The 12500-nt window shown below is 44.2% G+C and overlaps 1 protein-coding gene and 2 pseudogenes across 3 annotated transcripts in view; all 3 read left to right on the top strand.

Annotated features, from left to right (window-relative positions):
• Positions 1–6422: 6422 nt before the first annotated feature.
• On the top strand, positions 6423–7654 carry LOC308297276 (cysteine-rich protein 2-like; annotated as a pseudogene). The gene is made up of 2 exons: positions 6423–7077; positions 7366–7654. The product of its transcript is annotated as a cysteine-rich protein 2-like (transcript).
• Positions 7655–10068: 2414 nt separating this feature from the next.
• Positions 10069–11095, top strand: LOC308297274 (cysteine-rich protein 2-like; annotated as a pseudogene). Its single transcript has 2 exons — positions 10069–10100; positions 10557–11095. The product of its transcript is annotated as a cysteine-rich protein 2-like (transcript).
• Positions 11096–11761: 666 nt separating this feature from the next.
• Positions 11762–12500, top strand: part of srbd1 (S1 RNA binding domain 1) — a gene marked incomplete at its 5' end in the record, with an annotated part of 100119 nt that continues 99380 nt past the window's right edge. Inside the window, one exon of the mRNA XM_080740688.1 lies at positions 11762–11769. Coding sequence (XP_080596814.1) covers positions 11762–11769 — 8 coding nt within the window. The remainder of the gene's footprint in view (positions 11770–12500) is intronic.

Below are 12500 nucleotides of genomic sequence, written 5' to 3'. Positions count from 1 at the left end.
GGTTACTTCCTCCACCCCCTGCAGAGAGGACCCAACGACAGAGCCTGCTTTCTTCACCAGTCTGTTTAGGTTAAACGTGTCACCTGCGCTGTTGTTGCCACCCCAGCATGTTATACCAAAAAAGAGGACACTTGCCATGACAGACTGATAGAACATCTGTAGCATCCTATTGCACACCCAAACGATCTCAGTCTTCTCAGGAGGAACAGCCTGCTTTTCCCCTTGCTGTGAATCACCTGCGCGTTGTCCGACCAGTCCAGTGAACTATTCAGGTGTACTCCGAGGAATTTGTAGTTATCCACGAGCTCAACCACCTCACCGTTAATGGCACCGTACATGAATATGGTATTGATATGATATATTATGAATACAATTCAATTAAGAGCCTTTATTGATGGTTGTTTTAAACTATCTATTAAGTGAAAGTCATATCACTCTTCTTGAGTCTTGTACACAGCAGTGCTTTGTAGCCTAAAAAAGAAGTATGCTATGGTATCTTACAACCACACATAACCACGCAACCACACATAACCATGCAATAAACATGAATTCTTAACTTAGTTCACATCCCCCCATACTTGCTCTACCCCATGACATCACTGATGATGTCAGCCAATGTATAAACACATGACATGGTTGCCTTTTACACAATCTCACATTCACAGGTAGCCTGTGCACAGATATAAACAAAAGTTTATAATGTTAATAAAACATTTAAACATGGATAAAAAGTGTCCTGCTTGTGAGAAGATAGTGTTTTGGGCTGAGCAGGTGTCATCAGTGGGGAAGGTTTGGCACAGGTTGTGCCTGAAGTGCGGCCGCTGCAACAAGCTCCTGACTGTAGGGGGTCATGCTGAGCATGATGGAAGGCCCTACTGCCACCTACCATGCTACTCTACCCTCTTTGGGCTGAGAGGTGTGAATATGGGAGGGGCAGGCGCCTATATATATGATAGTCCTGGGATCAGCAACAGCCTTGCTGCTGTTGCTGCTGTGGACTACTCAGCACCCACGGTGGAGGACAAGACAGCCTGTGTACCTAAGGAACCAGAAGAAGATGAAGGTGCAGGCTCCCTTACTCCTGTGAACAACTACATCACTGTGGACTCACCAACCAAGTCTGAAGAGAAGAATGCCATTGTACCTAAGACACCTGAAGAAGATGGGAGCAACACCACTCTTTGGTTTGGTGAAACCCACCTTTGTGCCAGATGCAACAAGAAAGTATATTTTTCTGAGAAGGTGACATATCTGGACAAGGACTGGCATTGGACCTGTCTGAGCGGTGAAACGTGGAAGGCGACGCTGTCTCCTGCCATCCACGCAGACACACACAATCACATACACACGCACACACACACACATACACACGATCACGATCACAGGTAAATCTCCCCTTGATTCAGGTTGGATGTATCACTAATATTGTATCACAACAGCAACAAAAACAGACAGTCAATTTCTGATTGGCTGCCGATGTTAGCATCATCGGCTGTCAGAAGATCATTTACATTTTTTTGAGAAAAGGGTAAACTGACAGTAGAACATTAAACCTTTAACAGGCCTTCGGTTATATTTTATTTATATATTATACTATTTTAAACATTATGCTATATAATATGTTATACATTTTGCATGAATATGATCAATTTGGAATATATTTTAATTAAGAGCCTTTATTGATGGTTGTTAACTGAACGTCCTTTCACATCACTCTTGATTGTACACAGCAGTATCTTGTTAGCCTGGCGGTAATCTCTCGAGACAGCCTCTGATAACCGAGTGGGCGTTCCCTTTTCTTTGACGATGGCTAGCCAGATTGGCCTGGTGGTGCCAGCCTCTTTCACACACTTTGTTTTGGCCACCACCGCCAGGGGGTGGTGTTGCAGTCTGGAACCCCATGCTAGTATCTTGTAGCCTATGCATTCTTCTCTTCAGACTTGGTTGGTGAGTCCACAGTGATGTAGTTGTTCACACCAAAATGGGAGGGGACCTGTGATTTTCTGCCGTACTTTTTATTTCTGTTTTATCTATTAGTTTGGTCATTAAGGTCCACAGAATGAGAGGCCTGCTCTGCTGGAAACATCGCGAAAAGAAGTTATGGCCATTTGTATATTCACTGTCCCATTGACTATTTAAAAAAAGAAAAAAGTCTGCTTTAATTAGCATGTGAGGGGTCAAACTAGGGGTTCTTCGTGATTCTGAATCCATTGCAAGCATTTGTTTTGCATGAAAAACATTCCTTGGGCTAGATATCGGCCCCCCCAAAACAGTCAAAAGTGATGAGTCATCACTTTTTTCCACTTTTCACAGTTTTGGGCTGCCGAAAGTTAACCCAAGCAATGTTTTTTATGCAAAACAAATGCTCGCAATGGATTCAGAATCATGAAGAACCCCTAGTTTGACCCCTCACATGCTAATTAAAGCAGATGTTTTTCCTTTTTTATATATTTCTTGTGGAGTCAATGGGACAGTGAATATACAAATGGCCATAACTTTTTTTTCGCGATGTTTCCGGCAGAGCAGGCCTCTCATTCTGTGGACCTTAATGACCAAACTAATAGATAAAACAGAAATAAAAAGTACGGCAGAAAATCACAGGTCCTACCCTATTCCTTGAGCTTTTGGGCTTGTGGGTCCCCGGCTATATGGTGAAGTCAAACACAAATTAGCAATAGTGTGGACAAATAATATTTTCTGTTGTTTTCTGTTCTGATCAGACAGGTATTTTACCTAGGTCAATTTATGATTGGCTGTGTCATCAGTTGAATAAGATGATTTCTCATTGTTGTCAAAAGGGTAAACTGACAGTAGCGCATTAAACATTTAACATGCCTTATACGTTCTGCTTTATTAGTACTATAGGGCGAGACTATTGCTCTTGTCCATTTTTATTTCACTTTTTTCTGTAAACCTTTCTGATGGCTGTCTTGAACTATTTACTGTGTAAATTGAAAGCCTTGTCATGTTCTTGTGACACTGTTGTGTCTTGTAGTACTTTGAGTATTCATTTTATCCAACCAGTTGAGTTTTGAGCGGTGCTAACCGCTCCAATACGTGGCTTTGTGTGTATGACCAAATGTTTTTCTGATGTTGTCACATTATCCAAGTGTTCTTCCCAAAGGCTGATATTTGCCCCCCCCCCCCTCCCACTCACACACATATTTTCACATATTTTACCCACCACATGTGACGTCATGTTGGTCTATCATCATTATCATCAGTGCAGTAGCACTGCTCACTTCACACAGGTGTGATTTTTTGTTAAAAAAATAAATAAAGCGAAGCCAAAGGCTTGTGTGGATAATAAAGGTTAATACAGCTGTGTTTCAATCATCAGTAGACACTAATGTATTCAGACATTTTCACCTCATATTTGTGACATTAGCTTTGTGGATCATCTGCAAATTATCATGGTCATGAAAGTCCGACGTCCCATTACTCCGACGCGTGCGGTTAGGGTTAGGGTTAGAGATAGGGTTAGTAATGGGGAGAGTTGGACAAACGCAACAGACACATTTTGTAAAACAACAACAACAACAACAACAATAACTTGTAATGTTACAAGAACAAAATTACCAAAAAAACTAACCTCAATGAACACGACACATGCCTACGTATACTGTATCTCCTTTTATGGGCCATTTTGTCTCTGACGTTGGTTATCTCCATACATGGAGATACGTGCTCATCTATCTATAAATGCGAGAAGTCTCTGCGTGTGTGTCTGTCTGTCTGTCTGTCTGTCTGTGTGTCTGTAATCCGCGTATCTCGAGAACCGTTCGTCCCACCGGCTTCAGATTCGGCACGCGCGTTCCCCGCCGCGGCACGGAGTGCAGTGCCGGGTCTCGACCCGACCCGACGCGCGGTTTTCCCGAACCGGCGCGAAACGTTCGGAATCTCCTTATGCGGGGTTGATTGTTGACATCAGGCTGTTCCGGAGGAAATCGGCGAAAGCTCTGACTCATTGTGACATCACTTCATAAAAGGCTCTGACATCACGTACGCCACATGAGTCAACAAAAAATCTCTGTGAGTGTGTATGTATGTATGTAAGTAATCCGCGTATCTCGAGAACCGTTCGTCCCACGGGCACGCGCGTTCTCCATATATGGGCATAAAATGAATTGCAGACAGACAGATACAGATATCTCCATATATGGACATAAATGGACAGAGGCAAACAGATGGTCAAAGATCTCCATATATGGGCATAAAATGGACGCAGACAGGCAGATACAGATATCTCCATATATGGGCATAAATGGACACAGGCAAACAGATGTTCAAAACGGGTCCTATGACAACAGGTATAATGAGGTTTGCATTAAAGGGGGAACCGGCACTGTGTCTGCAACACAGTTGGAGGCACAGACAGATACTCCATATATGGGCATAAAATGGACGCAGATAGACAGATATCTCCATATATGGGCATAAAATGGACCCAGAACTATAACTGCAGTGATCTCCACATATGGACATAAAATGGACGCCGACAGACAGACAGACAGACAGACAGATACAGATATCTCCATATATGGGCATAAATGGACACAGGCAGACAGATGGTCAAAACGGATCCTATGAAAACAGGTATAATGGGGTTTGCATTAAAGGGCGGGGCATTCATTCCCTATTTACATTGTTCCGAGTTGGCCAGGTCGCCGACTAGACGCAGGGCGGCCCAGCTTCTAGTATACACACAAAGCCAGATGTAGGAGCAGCTGGCACCGCTCCAAAACAGAGCTACAAGTGGTTAAAACCTTGCATACAGACAGATTACAATCAGCAAAGTTTTGCAGACAAAAGGAGGATTGGCAAGTGGAGCTGCACACAAACAAACAAACAAACAAACAAATTAATAAATGTACTGTATGAGTGTTATAAGTTATAACATATTACATTGTTATCCACACATAACCAAATCACAATCTATCTATCTATATATTAGGGAAATCTACGTCTGTGTGTCTGCGTCTACATGTCTGCGCTGACGTCATCCAATGGGAAAACCCTTGAAAAAAACATGGTGACGTCATCCAATGGGAAAACCAATCAGAGAGGGGTAAAGGGTGATGTCATAATATCGAGACATTGGGGGCACGGTGGCGCAGTCAGTAGTGCTGTCGCCTCACAGCTAGAAGGTCCTGGGTTCGATTCCCGCCGGGGGACACTGTGGGTGCTGGGGGCGTGTTCCCTCCTCCGCGTCATCAGTGCCCACACCCTAGGTGGGGTTGGCAAAAGGGCCTTTCTGTGTGGAGTTTGCATGTTCTCCCCGTGTCTCCTAGGGTAGATACCCTCACAAAACATGCAGTAATCCTGGTCTCTATAAAGCCTCCCCCTGGCCAGCCGGGGCGCCTGATGGAGGGGAGTGGAACTGGTTGGAATAACGTGTTCCTTCCACGCGCTACGTCCAACCGGGGAAGCTCCCCCTGTCAGGTGATAAGAAGCGGCCTGCTCACTCCTCATGCATTGAAGGAAGCATGAGCTCAGTTCGGGGCCCTCCCCAGGTTGGCAGAGGGAGAGTAGAGCCCAGGATCACAGCTTAGGCAATTGGCACCGGGTGAAAAAAATGGGTTACAAAAATCGTGGGATAAAAATTTAAAAAAGATAATATCGAGACATAATACCGTATAAGAACCAACAGCAACATAGGAATCCATAACTGATGTGGTTGCTATGGGTACTGAAAATGGGCTTCCATCTAAAGGCATGAGAGGGGCTGTCTATGCCTGTAGCGTAGCATATGCCCACCTATGCATAGGTGGGCATAAACAGGCATATGTCCGATGGGATCCATCGGACAAACACATGGTGACGTCAACCAATGGGACAACCCTTGAGAAAACACAGAGTGATGTCATCAATCGGGTGATGACGTTTTCATCACATAAAAGCCAATGAGGGACCAGTATTCTTTGGGACGTTACCATCAATAAGTGCGACCTGATATAAACGTAGAGGGTGATGTCATAATATTGAGGCATACTGTATATAAGGGCCATGGTATAGCCATATGCCAGATGGACACAAACGAGCACATGTCCGATAAGCTTGAGGACTGGTGGCTTCACATTGTGAATGAGTAGTTTTTCAGCACCCATGGTAGTTATTCACAAATAAAGTTTAATCTAGAAGAATAATTAATGTTTCCCCAGGACTAGTGTGTTGCCCTGTTGGGCAACCACACTAATAGGCTACATTCTCAACCCAACCAAACTAATTTACCCCCTCCCCATACTTGCTCTACTCTACCCCAGTGACATCACTATGATAATATCACTGATGATGTCAGCCGTTGTATAAACACATGACATGGTTGTCTTCCAGGACATATACACACTCTCATAACCTGGTGGAAGACTCTGCAACAATAGAAACAAGAGTTCACTTGGTTATTCAACCAAAACATTTAAAACATGGATAGAAAGTGTCCCACTTGTGTGAAGACAGTGTATTGGGCTGAACAGGTGTTATCTTTGGGGAAAGCTTGGCACAAGTTGTGCCTGAAGTGCGACCGCTGCAACAAGCTTCTGACTGCAGGGGGTCATTCTGAGCATGATGGAAGGCCCTACTGCCACATGCCATGCTATGCTGCCCTCTTTGGGCCAAGTGGTGTGAACATTGGAGGGGTACTGGCAGGCTCCTATACTCACATCAACACCAGATATCCTGCTGCTGTGGACAGGGCACCCAAGACGACTGAGAAGAGAGATGTACCGGTACCTAAGGCACCAGCAAAACCTGGCAGAATCAGCACTTCATCTTTCTCTGAATCCAACCTGTGTCCCAGATGCAACAAGAAAGTATTCTTTGCTGAGAAGGTGACATCACTGGGCAAGGACTGGCATCGGCCCTGTCTGAACTGTGAAAGGTGCCACAAGACACTGAATGCTGGCAGCCATGCAGAGCATGATGGCAAGCCATACTGCGACATACCATGCTACGCTACCCTCTTTGGGCCAAGAGGTGTGAATATTGGAGGGGCTGGCTCCTATAAATATGATAGCCCTGGGAACAACAGCCCTGCTGCTGTGGACTACTCAGCACCCAAGGTGGAGGACAAGACAGCCTGTGTACCTAAGGAACCAGAAGATGAAGGAGCGACCTGCAACACCTCAGTGGAAACTCCTAAAAAGATGAAAACCTGGGTCCTCAAAGTGATGAAAAGGATCAGGTACCCTGTTGCTGGACGGAGGAGAGAAGAGCAGCGTTGCGGCGAAGACGACCTGTCGTGTGACGAAGCATCATCTGAGCTCGATTCAAAGATCGTCAGCACTGGCGCAGTCTCACATATGGATGAAACTCCTGTGACCTATAACAACACTGTGGACTCAGCACCCAAGTCTGAGGAGAAGACAGCCAATGTATCCAAGGGACCAGAAAAGGCTGGGAGCAATACCACATTCACTATCTTTGGCGATACCAACCTTTGTCCCAGATGCAACAAGAAAGTCTATTTTGCTGAGAAGGTGACATCACTGGGCAAGGACTGGCATCGCCCTGTCTGAGCTGTGAAAGGTGCAGGAAGACTCTGTCTCCTGGCAGCCACGCAGAGCATAATGGCCAGCCGTACTGCCACAAGCCATGCTATGCTGATATGTTTGGGCCCCAAGTGGTGAGCACGTGGCGCGGGCAGATACATCTATAAACACGGAGTCTGACCCAACCTTGAGCCCCCAACCCCATCCTCTCTCCTCTGTAACACTTTCTAATCATCCACCTCAGTGTTATCTGGTGGTGTCATTACTGGCATTTTGACCGATATGCCCATATAGATGGAGATCTGGTTGTCCAGGACCGCCCATATGCATATACTGATAACATCAAGGATCCATACATGAGCATAAAGGAGACAAGGACAGGCAGATACATAGATCTCCATATATGGGCATAAAAGGGACACAAACAGACAGAAGGGTACTGACAAATTTAAATCGTTCCTGACTGCCCGGTCTAGTTCATAATCTCAGATCCGCTGTCCTGCTGATCTAGTGAAACACAAATCAGTCTGGCTTGCCCAAATATGGAGTTCCACAATGATGTCATCATTTTGAACCCCCACCTACAATCACATATTTTACCATGCCAATATAAGATCATTCTCTTATTAATGTGGTTGCCAGTAGGGCAACCAGACTATTGTTTACGGTCAACTTAGCCAATCAGGAAGCAGCAAAAAGTATTGTAGATTATAGAGTAAGTCCATTGAGTTCAACCACACTCGCAATTCCCCGAATTGCATCTATTCTAGTTTTTATTATATATATTATTATATTATATTATTAGTGTGGTTGCCTACCAGGGGAACACACTATTGTTTATTTCTAGCTAAACAATCCAGACTATAAATAGGAAAATGCATTAAGTCCATTGAGTTCAATGGAGGAGTTGTGCAAAGTTGAGGATTGGTCGAGCTTCACATGACATTTTGGCTATCAAGCAACCATACTCGCTATTTCCCAGAAATAATAATAATCTTACCACCTTTGTATAATAAAAATCACACCCAATGTGAAGTGAGCGGTGGTCGTGCTTGCATAACGTCTTCAATTGGTAATTGGTGATGTAATACAGGCTACACACACACACACATTGCTATGGCAAAACGCTGAGGAAAACACATTGCTATGGCAAAACGCTGAGGAAAAAGACTAGGATATAGGTCTAGGATGTAATTGGTGATGTAATATGGCTACACACACACACACATTTTGCTATGGCAAAACGCTGAGGAAAACACATTTCTATGGCAAAACGCTGAGGAAAAGTGGCTACAGATAGGTCTAGGATGTAACTGGTGATGTAATGTGATGTAATATGGCTACACACACACACATATTGCTATGGCAAAATGCTGAGGAAAACACATTGCTATGGCAAAACGCTGAGGAAAAGTGGCTACAGACACACGCACAGCCACTCTTAGGAGCGGTTTACCACCGCTCAAAAATAACTATTAAAGCACAAAAAAAAACATTAAGACCAGTTAAAGAAATAAGACTAAAACTAGAAATACTGTTCCTACGAAACAGTGTTGGCTCGCATGCACCATGTATGGGACTATGGGCACAAAGATCAACCCTTTGGCTGCTCCTCATTGGCTAAGGGCCCTGCCTTTGTACTGTCTGTCATTTTTTTGTATAATAACCTTGGTCTATACATTTTTGGTATAACATACTGATATAAACATACTGGTCTGACTTCACGTGTTGTTTTTTATATCAGGTCGCACTTGTTGGTTGTAATGTCAAGAGCGCTGCTGATTTCTTAATCCAAGTTCCTTTCAAATTCCATTAGGCTTTGTACCCTGTAGGTGGGACTCATAATAAAGGAAGGGGCATGAGGCAACATAAACTCCATATAGGCCTATATACGTATTTTCTTGTAGCCCATGGTCCTGCTATTCTTTCCTTGTGGTATGATGTCCACACACTTTCACATTGAAAAGTCTTTTATTTGCCCTGATCATTTCCTAGTTGATCTACTCTTTGTGGTGGAGCTCTAAACCTCATAGGGCTCTCTGTCTGTAGAATGACTCGTGGCACTTTACCATCCACTGCCTGATTTTATGCCATTTTGCGTTTTCTTCAAAACACACTTTTTGCTACTCCTATATCCTATAGATCAGGGGTGGGCAACATCTCTTTCCAGAGGGCCATACTGACTTTGATAAAGTGAGTGAAGGGCCACACGTTGGACAATGGAAACTTGAAACATAGTGCTGAATTTAGTTAAAACTGCATGAATTTGATGGACACGACAGACAATCGTATTGCCTATTTTGTGTCGTGTCTTTAAAGCTTATGAATTCTTTTATAATTATGGATCCATGGCAGACTGGTTCACTGTTACATTATAAACATTTAGCATTTGAGTACATATGGATGGAATATGGAATGCAGTTTTACTTTAAATGGTACATATAGGTCTACGTATTAATTACTAATAATGAATTGGAGTTGCGTTGAATTGATTTCCTTAAAAGAACATAATGCTGCCTTTTAACATGTAGATTGTATGAGGTAATTTAGTTTTTCTTGAGGATTCGAGGGCCGTATTGAGATGGTCATAGGGCCGGGTCTGGCCCCCGAGCCGTATGTTGCCCATGTGTGCTATAGATTCTGTGTTCAACCTTTATGAAATGTGTTGCTAGATGCCTTTACAACAACATTAGTGAAGAAATAATAATATCCCTATTTAAATATGACAAGACCATAGGCTGCCATGAGTAGGCATAGCAGATGAACAGTGTGTGTGCACACGCATACAAGCGCACACACACACACACACACACACACACACACACACACACACACACACACACACACACACACACACTTCTACAATATTGCAAATCCCTATTGAACAATTGTACCGAATAGTGTAATAACACTCACAAACAATATAGCCTAATTTACTTCCCTATACATGGTCTACCCCGGTGACTTCACTGATGGTGTCACCCAGTGTATTACATTTAATCACCCAGTAAATAAAGAGTTCACTTGTTTCATTTGAACATATAAGGTAACATCATCATGTCTTCGAAGTGGTCCCACGTGTGAGAAGCCGGTGTATTTTGCAGAGAAGGTGACATCACTGGGCAAGGACTGGCATCGGCCCTGTCCTGCGTTGTGGAAAGTGCCAAAAGACCCTGTCCCCTGGCAGCCATGCAGAGCATGATGGCCTGCCCCTACTGCCACAAACCATGCTACGCTAGCCTCTTTGGGCCACACGGTGTGAATATTGGAGGGGTAGGCGCCAATGAGTATGATAATACTCCTGTCAGTGTCAGCAGCAACCGTCCTGTTTGCTCAGCACCAAAGGCTGAGGACTGGAGAGCCAGTGTACCTAAGCTACCAGAAAGACCTGGCAGCCGCTGCCAGCACTGCCGCTGGTGAACCCAACATGTGTCCAGGATGCAATAAGGAAGGTATACTTTGCAGACAGGTGGTCATCACTGGGCAAGGACTGGCATCGGCCCTGTCTGCGCTGTGAAAAGTGCAGGAAGACCCAGGCTCCTGGCAGCCATGCAGAGCATGGTGGCCAGCCGTACTGCCACAAGCCATGCTACGCTAGCCTAAACTGACTCCTCCCATCTAATGCTACGCTGATCTGCTGCTGTGGACGATATACTAGACCTATATACCGATATCGATAAACTGAGCTTTATAGTGAAAGGACGAACTTTACTTTACTACTGTATGTATTGTTTATGTCCCTCCCTGGCACAGTCCCATTGTACCTTCCAGTGTGTGTGTGTGTACATAACTGGCTTTGTCTGTATGTAGGTATCGCCCCATCCCACACAGGCACTTAATGAAATTAAGGCCTCTATCCACTACAAGACTTCACGTACAATCCAATTTCATCATTATTTCATCGGATTGTATGAGGATTTACACTACACGATCCTCTTTCTTGAAGATTATTGGATCTTGTGTCACGCTATTTGAGGTAGACCGTTCACACTACAAGACTTACCCTAAAGTCTTGTGGTGAAATGTGACGAGGAGAGGAGAGAGAGAGAGGGAGGGAGGGAGGGGCTGCTGCGTCTCTGTATTTTGCGTCTGATGATGATCCATGCTCCCTTAACGGTGGATAGAACTTTCTGTTAGTAAAATCCATCAAAAGTACTGTACAACACAACAGAAAACTATTGTGAACGTGACCTAAAGTTAACTTGTGTGGTTATAACGAAACGTTGAGGCACAGTTGTTTACAATGCGATGCAAATGCCAGCGGGGGTTTTGGAATGTCGATGTGCAGGTTTTCAGCAGTTTTTTGTGTCATGACTCCATGGTTTTCGCCTCCTGAATCCGAAATGTAATTTAGCTCGGGCGTGGATACATCTTTTCCCTCCTCCTCTTTCATGTTGCTGCACTATAGCCGCCTGCTGCCGTGCTGCGGGTGTTGTGTTGTAAACGATGATCCGCCATCGTGGCTTTTTATTGTGCACTGCACCGAGCACCAGGTTGTTTATTTGTCAAAATCGGGAGAGATATCTTGACGACCCGTGTTCGAAGATTTGTACCCCGCTGCGCACGGCTGATCTTTCCAAATTGTCATATTTTCTAAACTGTCGGGAGGGTTTTAAAAAAGCCTATTAACCATAATCGCCAGCCATTTCACACAGCGCATGAAAAACTGCACAGTCATGAGGCGATTTTGGGCTGTTTATCGTCAAGGTCATTGTGCACAAACTTGGTTAGTATGTGGAGGCCTCAACTCATAAATAACACCGCTCACTTCACACTGGGTGTGGTTTTACTTCTCGTTTGAGTCGTAACAGGTTCCTTTTACACTCACGCCATATCTTTGCTATTTTCTTGTCAAGTAGGCCTACGTTGGAATTTTGTATTTCTTTGCTAATTATTTTCTTCAAGTAAAAGAAAATAATACATGGCACTCGGTTTACACACATTTGCACTCATACTGTAGGACCATAATGGAAATAAGCTTTTTGTGTTTTATCCCTTTCACAGAAGTAGGCC

Source organism: Nannobrachium achirus, assembly GCF_963921795.1.
Source record: "Nannobrachium achirus genome assembly, chromosome: 13".
Classification (NCBI taxonomy): Eukaryota; Metazoa; Chordata; class Actinopteri; order Myctophiformes; family Myctophidae; genus Nannobrachium; species Nannobrachium achirus.
The sequence above is the reverse complement of the archived record's forward strand: the minus strand, read 5'-3'. Positions and strand labels throughout refer to the sequence as shown.